The sequence below is a fragment of the Podarcis gaigeae genome (assembly GCF_964106915.1).
Source record: "Podarcis gaigeae genome assembly, chromosome: 2".
NCBI classification, from domain to species: Eukaryota; Metazoa; Chordata; class Lepidosauria; order Squamata; family Lacertidae; genus Podarcis; species Podarcis gaigeae.
In genome coordinates, this window is record NC_139679.1 from 35368533 (window position 1) to 35382047 (window position 13515).

Sequence of the window (13515 nt, forward strand, 5' to 3'; positions counted from 1 at the left end):
GAACTGACACATTCTGTGTACATTATATTCTGATTGGCAAGTCCTAGGCTCTGTGGTTTAACCCACAGTGCCACCCGTGTCCCTACAATTATGCTAAACAGCCATTAGTGAGAAACACAAGACTTGGAAGATGTGGGAACTGAGCTGGGCCCAACAATCCCTTCGGCAAAACTGTCACCTTCCATGAATATGTCAGTCCTTTAGGGTGCAAGAACCAGCCTTCAGAGACTGAGAAGCGGGTCGCCAGAGGCATTTTGAAAAGGACATGGTAAGCGAATACTCGTGTTAACACCCATCCACATCTAAAGAGTTAACAAACTACAATGTCTGAATTTGATGCATGTCTGGCAGGTCCAGAGATGCTTCTGGTGTTTTGTCCTTCATGTTGCCTCAATAGGCATATAGCGCAAGTAGTAATGCTCAGGAAGACTGAAACATAACCAGGTATCAAGCAGAAAAGGAGCAAGAAAATCTGTAACACCAGTTTCCCAATATTGTCTTCAAAGTAACTACTGTATTTGAGGGAAAGATGATTTGAGTTCTGATCTCTGCTGACACTGGGCTATTATCCTTTTATTGTCAGGGGTTTACAACAATTAATAGGACTTTAGGGGGTGTGGAAAGGGACAAAGTACCCTCAGGATACTCACATTGCCGCAATAGTTGTCCCATTCCCACTGGAAAGCCTTGTTTAGAGGATGTCCCCAGGACATGATGGAATAAGACAAGGAGTATAAAGTGTTCAGAATGCAATCACACATTTTTTAAGTTAGCATGGGCCAATAGTCTAATTCTGTTTCCATGATTTATCTAGTAATACTGAACTGGGAACAGATAGATTTTAAGAGATGTGATGTATAGTTTTGAAGAAATTGCATTTGATCTGTAGCAATAGTGATGGCACTGTGGTGAACCTTGAAAAGCCACACCATTAAGCAATTAACATGCCTAGCTAAATGTTAAAGTTTATTGCATGTGCAATCTGCATTTCACCCATGTTCAGGACACAGAAAAGCCAGTAGAACACAATGAAAAGCTGCCACTAAATTATAATAGGTCTTGGCTCAGCCTGGTGATCCATTATATAAGGGATTAAAAGCTGCTCCTGGCGTTGCAATCAATTCATCTTTTAGCACTATCTAAATCCTTCTTGTTGCTGAAGGCTAATAGATGGAACTGTAAACATCTCGTTTTATTACTCTCTTGCAAAATAAACCACTCTCAAGCAATTTCTTGGTCAAGGTATGGGCTTGACGTCCTTTTTAAAAATAATAATAATAATGAGTTATGAGAGGCAAAAACAGTATGCACAGGTCTTAGGTTCCCATGACTGTCAAACAGTGTGGAGACTATTTCACTTGGACTTATAGGGCAAAAGGTCTTACGCTTTTGGACTTTGCATCTCTGTTAATTTTACCCAGCCTTATGTCAACAGGAACTGTCAGAAGAAATAAAAGCTGGATAAATTAGCACTCTTAAAAGTTAATTATTACCCCAATCCTCATGGGCAAAAGCACAGGATCCCATCAAAGGAGCTTACTGAAGGTTAGTCCTCTTTTTAAATGAAGAATTAGGGAAAGGATTATAGAGCTTGCAACAAAGAACTCTGTATGTGCAAGGGAGGCTGCCTGGACTGGAGTATACACATGGGGAGCTGGGCCTGTCCTACGACAGTTAAGTTCAAACAGATCCATTGCATAAGCTGATCAGGGTTTTAAACATCCCATTCAAATTCCCACATTGCTTTCAGAACATGTTCATGTCCAATGCTTTTGGTTTCCCATATTGCTCTGCAGATGGACTTCTTCTGCACACCTTAATTTGACAAACCTGTAAGCTCGTTGCAGGCATGGAGGAATGAATGGGTGAGGACCCGTAAGCTACGTTTAAACCCTGTTGAGACGGAGGCCTTGTGGGTGAGTTGCTTCTGCATCCAAGAAACAGGAGAGTTACCTGCTCTAGATGGGGCTTCACTCCCTTCTGAATGAACAAGAATGGAGTCCTGCCATGCTCCTGGATCCCTCTTTGTCACTGAAGGCACAGGTAGCCTCGGTTGCTAGGAGTGCCTTTTACCAGCTTCATCTGGTAAGGCCATAGTGGCCACTGGAGTTAGGGGCCTCAAGACTGGATGCCTGCAACGTGCTGCATGTCGGGGATTCCCAGAAAGCTGTAGCTAGTGCAGAATGCAGCAACCAGGCTGTTAACTGCAACATCTTCCCAACAGCATATAGCACCTCCGCTAAGAGATCTGCACGGACTGCCAAAATGCTATAGGGCTCAGTTCAAGAGTTTGCTTTCAGTGTTTAAAGCCCTATGCAACCTGGGGCCAGGTTACCTGAAGGACATCTTGCCACGTATATCCTTGCTCAGCAATTGCATTCCTCTGATGGGGTGTTGTTAAGAGTTCTGAATATCCCAGAAGTACATTTGATCTCAACTCGGGAAGCGTGTCTTTAGTGTTGTGGCTGTAGCTCTAAGTAATCAGCCTCCCACTGAACAGACGCGTGCTTAGCATCTTTACTTTTAGCAGCTACTGAACACTTATCTTTTTAAGACGTTTCTTATCTTTTTAAGAAAGTCAATTTCATACTGGATTACATTACACAGAATTTTGCAGTTTGACATTTTAAAGATATGCTTTAAAAAACAGTTGTGTATATTTCGTTGCTTATGAATTTTAAAAATATATTTCTGTTGAGCGCTGCTTCAGAAACATTTGTTGGGAAGCAGTTTAAAAACCCTTTAATAAATATGGCACCCAGCTGGAGCCTACATTCACCCTGTGGCTTTCTGTTAATTGGTGCAAGGGACTGTGCAAATGCTCTGAACTTATCTGTGGCATCTCTCTCCAGGTGCTGCTTCCAGTTTAGCAGTCGTGTTGAATCGGGAGCTCCTGTGCAGCCATGCCTTTAATGGAAAGTTACATGTTGCAAAGGACGCCAGATCATCATAAATCAAACAGTACCAAACAAACTCATAAACCTTCTGGAGATACAGACACAGAGGAAAGCCCATTGCGGTGTTTTAAGATAATTTTATCTCTATATGTAAAGCAAATAGTTTACAGTGCAACTCTGATTTTTCATGGAACAAAGAGCAGACCTGCAACACCAACGAATGCAAAAGTCAAGGTAAATTCACAAGGAACAACCCACATTGACACAAAATAAAAAGATGGGGTGCTCACAAAAGCGTCTCTGTGTGAAAGGGAATGGGACAGATCACTGTCTGGTACAGTGTGACACACTCAGCCAGATCCTTGCCAGAGCACTACCAAATCACATTTGAGAAATCAAAGACATTCCAGGGAAAGTATGAACTTCAGCCTGCCAGTGGAGGTGGAAGGTGAGATGAATAGATTAGTTTTGCCAATGAGAAAGGAATGAGATAAAGGATATTTGTCCTTTAAATTCTTCATCTATTTTCATCTTCTAAATATTTAGAATAAGCTCCAGATAAAACCTAGAATTTGCCAATTCTCTCCAAGATAGCCTACCCTATCCTGTTTAGGATAACCTAAAATATACGTTCTGTTCTTGAGCAAAATAATCAAACCACATCGGTACTATATTCTGCAGATGTAGCCATACATTTCTGTGACATCAGTTGCAAATCTTTAACAACCTGGAAGTTGAGAAAAGCAATCTGTAAGTAAAAAAAAAAACAAACAACCCAGCAAAATGGCCTCCTAATTGCAGAACTTCCAGTTAAGGGTCAGGTGAAAGCTGGCAGAGAGGTGATGACTGCAGAACACATCTCTCATTCCCTATAAGTGAGCAATAACTACCCATAGTGAACAAAAACTGTGATTCCAAACTGGTGGTGGCCCCTGGACCCTTTGAGAGCCTTCTGGGGAGTCTGAAGAATCTTAGACTCAAGTGGTGATCAGCCAGAAATGGACCTGTCATTCCATGACCATATTTGCAAGGGGATGTTGGCTTGCATCGTAAGATACAAAACTAATTAAACTCATGTTAGCTAACCCAGGTCTAAGCATAAATCTCAAATTCTGAAAATAGAAAACTCACATTCCTCTGTAAGAACACTTTTCAAATTCATGTTGATTCCTCAGAGACACATTCCAAAGGCATGTGGTCTATCGACCAGCCTTTGCCAGTCCCTCATGAATTCTGCTAGGGAGAAATTCCCATTTCCCCCTGCTAACTTTGAATCTATAAATCTAGCTTAAGCAACCCAGAACAGAAGCCACAAGGCGCAGCTTCTTAAATAATTAAACTTCATTCTAGCAGTCTTACTGCCTACAGTTATCATTAAACACAACAAAATGATTCTCTAAATCCCTGAAAAAGAGCATGGGTCCACCCCCTCCCACCCTCTCGCCACATGTCCCACCTCAGAACAGCTTTCCCAGAAACAATTCCTGCAACAAACACAGTGTGATGCATCTTAGACATACATCCACCATTAAAAGGGAGGAAGGACGAGGGAAGAGGAATGTGGATGCTACATTACAGCACCAATACAAAGTAGTTAAGCACATTTTCAGTTACAGGAAAGAAACAACCAGACCCAGAAGATTAACCTGAAGTGACTTAAATAAATAGAACCCCACAGCCACCTAGTAAAAGCTACTACTCCACCCTGGGAAGTTACAATAAAGCAAAACACCAGCAAGGTGGGCAACATAAAAGTGGTGGTAGGATACATTCTTTGGGAGGGGGGAAACCACAGAGCTACCTTCTGTGGTAGCACTTCCTTCATTGGTCCAGTTTTATATCATTCTTTACATTCAGCATATTTTAATTGAAAGGCTGAATCTGACCAGGGAATGAAAAGATCGCTTCTCTAGCTAGTCAGGTTCAGAACCCCACCCAGAAGCAGAAGAACAGCATGGTGATATACGGGTTGGTTTTCAGTGCAACCACCCAAAGCTTTCCTTGCGCATTCTTCCATCAAAGTTCCCTGGGAGCTGGGGGTGAGGGAAGATTTTTAGAGGGGGGTGGGTCCTCAGCTTGAAAGTGGCAGGTCAGTAAATGGAGGCGATTGTCCTTTGGATCACTCAGCAGGCAGTGAAATGAAGGAAGAGCTGTGATGAAGAAGCGCACAGCAAGATCCTTTTTCCAGTGTTCCCCTCTCAACAGGGGCAAGTTCCTCCCTCTCTTCCCCATTCCTTAGACTCGCTGAATTTCAAACAGCTTTACATCCGTGTCATACCAGATAGGGGGATCCACATTCCTGAAGAGAAACAGAAGTTTGTTTTATTAGGCAAACACAAATCCCGGCGTTTTCCCATCTAGGATAGTTACAACGTTCACAAAACTTTAACAGATTTGCAAACGCATGAGGTCAACAGACACAAGTTGCTAAGGACCACACTGTTTGTGATGTTCAGTCAACTATTTCTTCATTTTTTTTCTGCTCTTCTCAGACTGGAAGCAGCTCTCCAGAGCCTCAGACATATAAAAGTATTCTACATCTACCTGTTTTCTGATCCTTCTAAAATGAAGATGCCAAAGATTTTCTTTTACAAAACAGAACTGTGGAAGATCAGTAGTGGTGAGGCTTCGTAACTCTTTCTCCTCCAAGGCCCCCACCTTAAAAAAATTCCACACCCACACTCAAGAAAAATGTTAACAAATCAAAGTGATGCAGATCATCCAAACATATACAACTTGTGTATACAGTGTAAACTCACGGCTGCAGCTGGCTAGAAGTATATCCTTCCTATGCTGCTTCAACCTCTCAGATCCACTTGCAATCCATATAACAGAGATCACAATTACAAGAAACTGTGAAAAGGTTTACTTGTCGCCATGTCCATGCCTGCAGAAAGTTACACTGGAACAATTATCTCCACCCAGGCAAGGTGGAGATAATAATTCTACATTATAATAAACTGTCTACCATTTCCTTACTGATATTGTTATAGCAACTGCAAGTTCATTCATGGCAGTATTATTAAACTATTCCATACCACCAGGATGGGCTACCTGTGTTTTAATATATTGTTTAAATCCTGAAATTAACCGTCTTTAGCTGAGAAGGGGAAATATGCACGCAGGTACAGCACCCATGCCTAATAATAATAATAATAATAATAATTTATTTATACCCCACCCATCTGGCTGGGTTTCCCCAGCCACTCTGGACGGCTTCCAACTGAATATTAAAATACAATAACCTATTAAACATTAAAAGCTTCCCTAAACAGGGCTGCCTTCAGATGTCTTCTAAAAGTCTGGTAGTTGTTTTTCTCTTTGACATCTGGTGGGCGGGCGTTCCACAGGGCGGGTGCCACTACCAAGAAGGCCCTCTGCCTGGTTCCCTGTAACTTGGCTTCTCACAGCGAGGGAACCGCCAGAAGGCCCTCGGTGCTGGACCTCAGTGTCCGGGCAGAACGATGGGGGTAGAGACGCTCCTTCAGGTATACTGGACCGAGGCAGTTTGGGGCTTTAAAGGTCAGCACCAACACTTTGAATTGAAACGTACTGGGATCCAAAAAATAAAATGGCAGCATTTCTTAAAGGTTCAGAACCAAAATTTGAATAGCTGCCTAGGGCTGAATAGATGCTTATTGTGAAGAGGATTTTTCCCCCATTTCCCCAAGGTAACATGACCCATTATGGATTTTCTCTTAAATTTACTTTCCTGTATCTTAAACCCATGCTCTCCATACTATATTTAGTGCATCTGATGAATAATTGTTTTCCCTTTTTATTTCCAATATCTAAACATCATTTTGAATTGCCGTTTTGTTTTCAAATTCTAAGCCCAGTTCAATACTAAATGTACGTTATTCTCAGATGCCAATAAAACTCTGATTACACTTCAAAGTGATCTTACTGAAAATGAAATGTCATTCTCTGTACAGAACCTAACAACATGGCTCATGAAAGTCTTGGCAACCATCACTTTGTGCAAAATTTAAAATTCACAGAGTAACTCCAGCTCATGCTTATGAAGGCAGCTTTTAGTACCAACCACTTAACTGAAAACAAGGCAGGCCACTCGTCAGCAACATGCTATCAATGAAGAAAAATGAATTTGGGTTGTTTTGGGCCGACTTACCTCAAATAAATAACTCCCCACATGTAAGTGCGGAACCACATAGCAGTGCCACAGTTAGCCTGGTATTTGCGGATCAGGATGGGATGAGGAACAGGAAGCAGCCCCACCAATGTGCCATGCTGCAAGAACTTCAGAATCTCAGACTCATCTGTGAGGCCCCTGGAAAAAAGAGAGAACACTTAAATGGATGCTGCAGAAGAATAAACGTGACCTGTGACCCACAGAGTTTCCTTTTATTGGTGTGCACTCAAGTTCCACGGACAAGGGCAAGATGAAAGAGCATTAGAAATTCTCTAAAACTGGTCGGAGTGAAACAGTACAAACTTAAAGCTTTTGCAGATGACCTAGTTTTGACCTTACAGGAGCCAGAACCTAGTACGAAAAGAGTATTACAACTGATTCAAGAGTTTGGTCAGGTGGCGGGATTTAAACTAAACAAGCAGAAAACTAAGGTATTAGGAAAAAAACTTGACAGTTACAGAGTCAGAACGGTTTCAGAGAGAGACAGAGTTAAATGTGGTTAAAAAAGTAAAATACCTAGGGGTAGATATTACAGCAAAAAATTTGAGTCTATTTAAGGACAATTATGAGAAATGCTGGTCAGAAATTAAGAGATATTTAGAAAGTTGGACAAGATTGAAACTCTCCTTGTTAGGCCGAATTGCTGCTATTAAGATGAATGTATTGCCAAAAATGTTGTTTTTGTTTCAAACACTACAGATTGTGGACAAAACAGAGTGCTTTCGGAAGTGGCAGAGAGATATTTCCAAATTTGTCTGGCAGGGCAAAAAGCCCAGAATTAAGTTTAAGATATTAACAGATGCGAAAGAAAGAGGGGGCTTTGCCCTGCCAGACTTAAGGTTGTATTATGAATCAGCAGCTTTCTGCTGGTTAAAAGACTGGCTACTTCTCGAAGACACTGATGTATTGGATTTGGAAGGGTTTAACAATGCTTACGGTTGGCATGCATATTTATGGTATGACAAGGTTAAGATTAACAAGGTTTTCAAGAACCATATTGTCAGAAAAGCAGTGTTTAATGTCTGGACAAAATACAAAGACTTATTGGAAAATAAAACTCCAAGGTGGCTTTCAACATTGGAAGCTAAGGCCCGAAAAAGACTCAATATGGAGGCCAACTGGCCGAAATATTGTGAAATATTAGAAAAAGATGGAGATAATTGGAAATTGCAGAGTTTGGAGGAAATGAAAGATAAAGTGTGAGATTGGTTACACTATGCTCAGATTAAGGAAGTTTTTAAACTTGACAAAAAGTTAGGATTCCAGGTGGAAAAATCGAAGTTAGAAACGGAATTGTTAGAGCCTAAGACCAAGGTACTTTCAAGAATGTATAACTTGCTGCTAAAATGGAATACACAAGATGAAACGGTAAAATCGGCTATGATAAAGTGGGCACAGGACATTGGGTATAATATCATGTTTGAGGACTGGGAAAGGTTGTGGACTACTGGGCTGAAATTCACTGCTTGTAATGCTTTGAAAGAAAATGTTATGAAAATGATATATAGATGGTACATGACCCCAGTCAAACTTGCAAAAATATACCATTTGTCCGATAATAAATGCTGGAAATGTAGAGTAAGCGAAGGAACGTTTTTTCACCTCTAGTGGACTTGCCCTAGAGTGAAGGTTTTCTGGGAAATGATATATAATGAGCTGAAAAAGGTATTTAAGTATACCTTCCCTAAGAAACCAGAGGCCTTCCTCCTGGGTATTGTCAGCCAGAGAGTGTTAAAGAAGGACCGAACATTCTTCATGTATGCAACAACGGCAGCAAGGATACTCGTCGCCAAGCACTGGAAAACCCAAGATCTACCCACTCTGGAAGAATGGCAGATGCAACTGATAGACTATATGGAACTGGCCGAGATGACCGGCAGAATCCGAGACCTGGGAGAGGAGATGGTTGAAGAAGACTGGAAGAAATTCAAGTTCTATTTACAAAAACACTGTAAATTATATGAATGTTAAGAAGGTTGCTAGATCATAAATAATTTGGCACCATTAATTTAGATGGGATTATGAAGATAAGTTAGATTTAAGAAAAGAAAATTTTTTGGATAACTATTAGATTATATTAAACTCTTAGGATCTGAATAAAGGATATCTAAAATTAGAGAAACAACACGGGAAAACTAGATAAATAAGATTGGAAACAAGGTGATAAATTGCTGGCAAAATTTTATTGTGAGGAACGCAGGAGTGGGAGATGTGAGGGAGTCCAAAGATGTCAAGAAACTACGTTAAGATATATGTTATATTGTTTCTTTGTTGTGTATTGTATTCAAAAACTGTTAATAAATATTTATATATAAAAAAAGAAATTCTCTAAAACTGCCAGGAATTCCCTGCAGAACATATTGAAGTGTCCAGTTATTTCCTTCAAAATGACATTAGTTTATTGGTCCAAGCTTGCTTTTACAATACACTAAGGGGCTAAATTACATACAACTCTGGAGCTCTGTGTCTGGAGGTCCAAGGCAATGTACTTTTTTGTAAAAGCAGCCACACATTTCCAGTTGAGATCAGGCACAGGGGGTGAAGGTACAATCCTTCCTACAGCTGTGATCTAGACTGCTCCTCTGGAACAGCTGTTGCCAACAGGAAGTTCTACATGTGGGCTAAAAAAAATATTAAGTGAACAAGTTCCCCCTCCACAACTAACAGCCATTAAGGAATGAGGGTGATCTCAATAGGGGCCCACTCCACCCACACCCATTGCAGTTCTAGTCTAAAACTGGACCCCGTGGCTCATTTTACAAATTGGGAGCTGCAAAGCAAAGAGCTCCAATGTGACATGCAGTTTTGGTTCAGTGAAGAATGTCAACTTTGCTAATAAATATCTTCAGTCAGGACAAAGAAAACCAAAGAGTTTTACCCGCACATTTACAGGTATCTTTTTTCTGATTGTTAATGAGGTGACGGAGACTTGCCTATTACAAAAATTGATTAGGACCATAATGCTTATGTTTACTAACTCAACATATGTTGATAGGATATTATCTCTTTGAATAAAGAAAATTGCACAGTAACATTACAGATTATGCATGAGGTATCAGCCAGATTCAGGCTGGATCTAGACACATCAAAGAAGCGTTTCAGTTTAAAGCGTTATAAATTTAAACAGGGAAAACAGGTAGAGAAAAACGGGACTGCCATGTTGCCACCTGGTGGCACAATGTTATATTGCATATACAACGCATATAAGTCACTTTTTCTTTACCAATCTAGCTGAGTCCATAGTTTCAGCAATGTACTGTATGCTATCAGCGCAATAATAAGAGTTCAAAATTGCTTCTGTGTAAAGTGTTATCTGAAATCGTTATCGTGCTGCAATTTATTGCCTTTCTTAGGGAAACCAGTTAACCATCAGGTCGTGCAGCTGTAGGGAGCCAGCCCCATAATGCTCTGCACTTCTTAAACCACCCCCTCAAGCAATTCATTGGGGGTATAGAATCAAAAGGCCCTAAGAAAATGCAAATGTGGGGTCCGTACTCCTTCTCAAACTTTGCACTAAAGAAGATGTACAGAGGTGGGGACATCATGCTCCCTATTCAAGGAGAAGATCAGTTTCAGAGATCTTCAGAGAACGTCCTTGAGTTGCTGCTGGCTAATTTTAATGGTGACCATGCTTATGTTATTGTGGGTATAGGATTTCTTATTATCATCTAAACCATAGTGTATGATTACTTTTAGAGTTTGTTGTTGTGTGAGTATTTTTTTAATGGAAAGTTTGTATTAGAACTGTATCTCTCACTGCAATTTTGCGTTAAGACCTGCACAGGCAGATGAACAAATGAAATTTATTGTATTACCACAGTTAAAAGAAATTAGCAAGAAGATGTTCCCGCCATGCCTTAGGTAAACAACAAAAAAAACCTCTTGAGGGGAAGGTTGGCATGTGCAAGCTCGTAACAGATCTCTTGGATAGCCTCAAAGCTGGGCTTTGCACAAGTGCAGAGCCCCATACATTGAATCAATATAGATAGACTTCTTTCTGATGTTTGGGACTGCATTTACTTTGGATAATTATTGCCAAATTTGATATTACCCAAACTCCTATAGAAAAGTGAGCAGAGGGCATGTCCTGATCATCACAGTAATGACTTCTTTATAATTCATATCACTTTACAACTCCCCTCTGGCCCCCCCTCAAATATTCAAAGGACCACAGATACTTACTTGTCAATGCAAATCTTCTCTACCTGGGGGACCAAGACCTGTAAAAGCCGCATGATTGTCTGTAGGGGCAGCTTTGACTTCCAAGATACTACCTACAAAGAAAAGGAGTAGAAGATAAAATCAGTGATTTTGAACAACTCAGAAAGCATACAGATGAACATATTCATGTAGAACATGTCAAGTATATCAAACTAGGTTGCCCTTAACAGGGACAGTAGGAACATTAGAGTATTTTCCCAAAAAAGGAACTTCCAAGTCCCCCCCCCCCCCCCGCCACAAAAACATAGGCAGGGGTTCTGTGAATGCTTATACTAATTTTTTTCTATAAGAGAATTAAGTCTTCAAACATAACCACACAAGCTCTGAACACTGTAGGTTTCTGAAAGAAGAGTACAGTGGTACCTTGGTTCCCAAACGGCTTAGTTGACAAACAAATTGGCTCCTGAATGCCGCAAACCCAGAAGTAAGTGTACTGGTTTGTGAACGTTTTTTGGAAGCTGAAAGTCAGTTTCTGCTGTCGGCATTGTTTCCGGGGCCAATCAGAAGCCATGCCTTGGTTTTCAAATGTTCTGGAAGTCGAATGGACTTCCAGAACGGATTGAGTTCAAGAACCAAGGTACCATTGTACTCTGTCCCTACAGAGACAGAGAAAGCCGCAGGCCACCCCAGGGATAAATCCTCTTCTCATTTAGAATGAACACACAGCAACCCACCCTTCCACAGACAGAAAGAATCACGTAGACTTAAAAGCTAAGAAAGACTGCTTAACTATTAATAATTTTGATATTAAAAGCTTTTTATTGCATGTAGTGCGCAAAGTTCATTATAATTCCTGCTTCATTAAGCAATGAAGGGAGCAATGGAGCAGGACCAAAAACTATAGTGATCCCTAATGAGGGATGAAAAGTGTGGCACCTGCTTGCTGTTCTTTGCAGGCCCCTCTCTGCTCAGGTCCAGGTGGCAGGAGAATGCTGCTTCATCACTTTGGAACAAGCACACCCCCCCTCCCCCGACTGCATCACGCTTGCTGTAAAAAGGGCTCAGGGTGGGCATCTGCTCTAATGCACATAGCATTTTACTTAATCACCGCCTGTTTACTTTAACTGAGTAGGAGCAGCCCAGTTCAGCTCCTGCTGAATCAATAAGGAGTGAGAAGGAAAAGGAATCATGGAGCACAGGCTCCTCTCACCCATTCAGGAGTTGGATTCCACTGCCCAACTGAGGATGCACTGGACTGACGCCGTCGATCTCGCCGGGGCTGCAATGATTCCTGAGCAAAAGGGACACAACCATATCGCTTACCAACTTATCTGCACCACACTGCTGCCTGACTAATGCAAATATTACTTACATGCCGGTCAAGTGGGAGGATAAAGCATGAAAAGTAAGTGCAGTACATGAAAGGACTGGGTGGGAGGGAAGCAAATGCAAATTTCCCCAACATATTCCTTTTCATTAATTCTGGGGGGTTTTCACTGCAGTTTTTCACATTTGGAGGTTAACCATTGCAGATGGGCATAGCAATCTATGCCCCTGATTTGCTGCGCTGAAGAGGGTTTGGAAGAGGTAGACAGGGCCCCTCCACCCAGGCCTGCAAAAATCTGCTGGACTCTGCCAGGAGGAGCTCAACCAGCAAGACGTGTCCCAGTGTACTCCCCCAAACTGAGTGCAGAATCTATTGCTGGTGGTAATGCTACAAGCGGAAGCCAGCAGAAATTCTAGAAACAGGGCACGGGGTGGGTGGGGAGGGGGAGAGAGCTGAGCTGGCACAGGATCCAGCAGATCCTCAGCCAGCCCTGCTACTGTTATAGAAACGGGCCCAATCTAGACCTCTTCTCAGTGCCAATCTATGAGCTGGCACAGCACCCCCACCTTCTGCCTTAGATGGTGTGGGCAATGGGACTGTGGATGCATTCAGCCCCTACCTCTCTTGACCAGGGGCTTGTATTCTTCACCTCTAAGGTCAAGAAATCTAGCAGCTGTGTCTTAACATGCATCATGGATATTCACTGACTATACTGAACCAAATTTGTTACTAGGAGACCTTCAGCTCATATCATTTCCTGTGTGGTCATAGGGCCTTTGTGCTGGACATAAGGCCACTCTACACTTAAGCCCCAATAAAAGCACCTCTGCAGGACAATGTTGTAGTGTAGCATCCACTTCCAGGTACGTTGCAAAAACTCCTCACTGATACCATTCATCTCTGGAAACACTATACTGAGCTCTAAACCAACAGAAGTGTAATGCTGCTTATCTGGAAGCAAACAAGGTACAAGATGA

At 41.6% G+C, this 13515-nt stretch overlaps 1 protein-coding gene and 1 long non-coding RNA gene across 2 annotated transcripts in view; one reads left to right on the plus strand and one right to left on the minus strand.

Annotated features, from left to right (window-relative positions):
- Window positions 1-33: 33 nt before the first annotated feature.
- LOC310839443 lies at window positions 34-3884 on the plus strand. Its single transcript, XR_014561505.1, has 3 exons — window positions 34-2085; window positions 2853-3527; window positions 3750-3884. It is a non-coding gene; the product is annotated as an uncharacterized lncRNA (long non-coding RNA).
- Window positions 3015-13515, minus strand: part of HID1 (HID1 domain containing) — a 43792-nt gene continuing 33291 nt past the window's right edge. Inside the window, exons 16-19 of the mRNA XM_083727967.1 lie at window positions 12422-12502; window positions 11233-11324; window positions 7030-7188; window positions 3015-5196 (exon numbers count right to left, since the gene is read on the minus strand). Coding sequence (XP_083584093.1) covers window positions 5133-5196; window positions 7030-7188; window positions 11233-11324; window positions 12422-12502 — 396 coding nt within the window. The 3' untranslated portion in view covers window positions 3015-5132. The remainder of the gene's footprint in view (window positions 5197-7029; window positions 7189-11232; window positions 11325-12421; window positions 12503-13515) is intronic.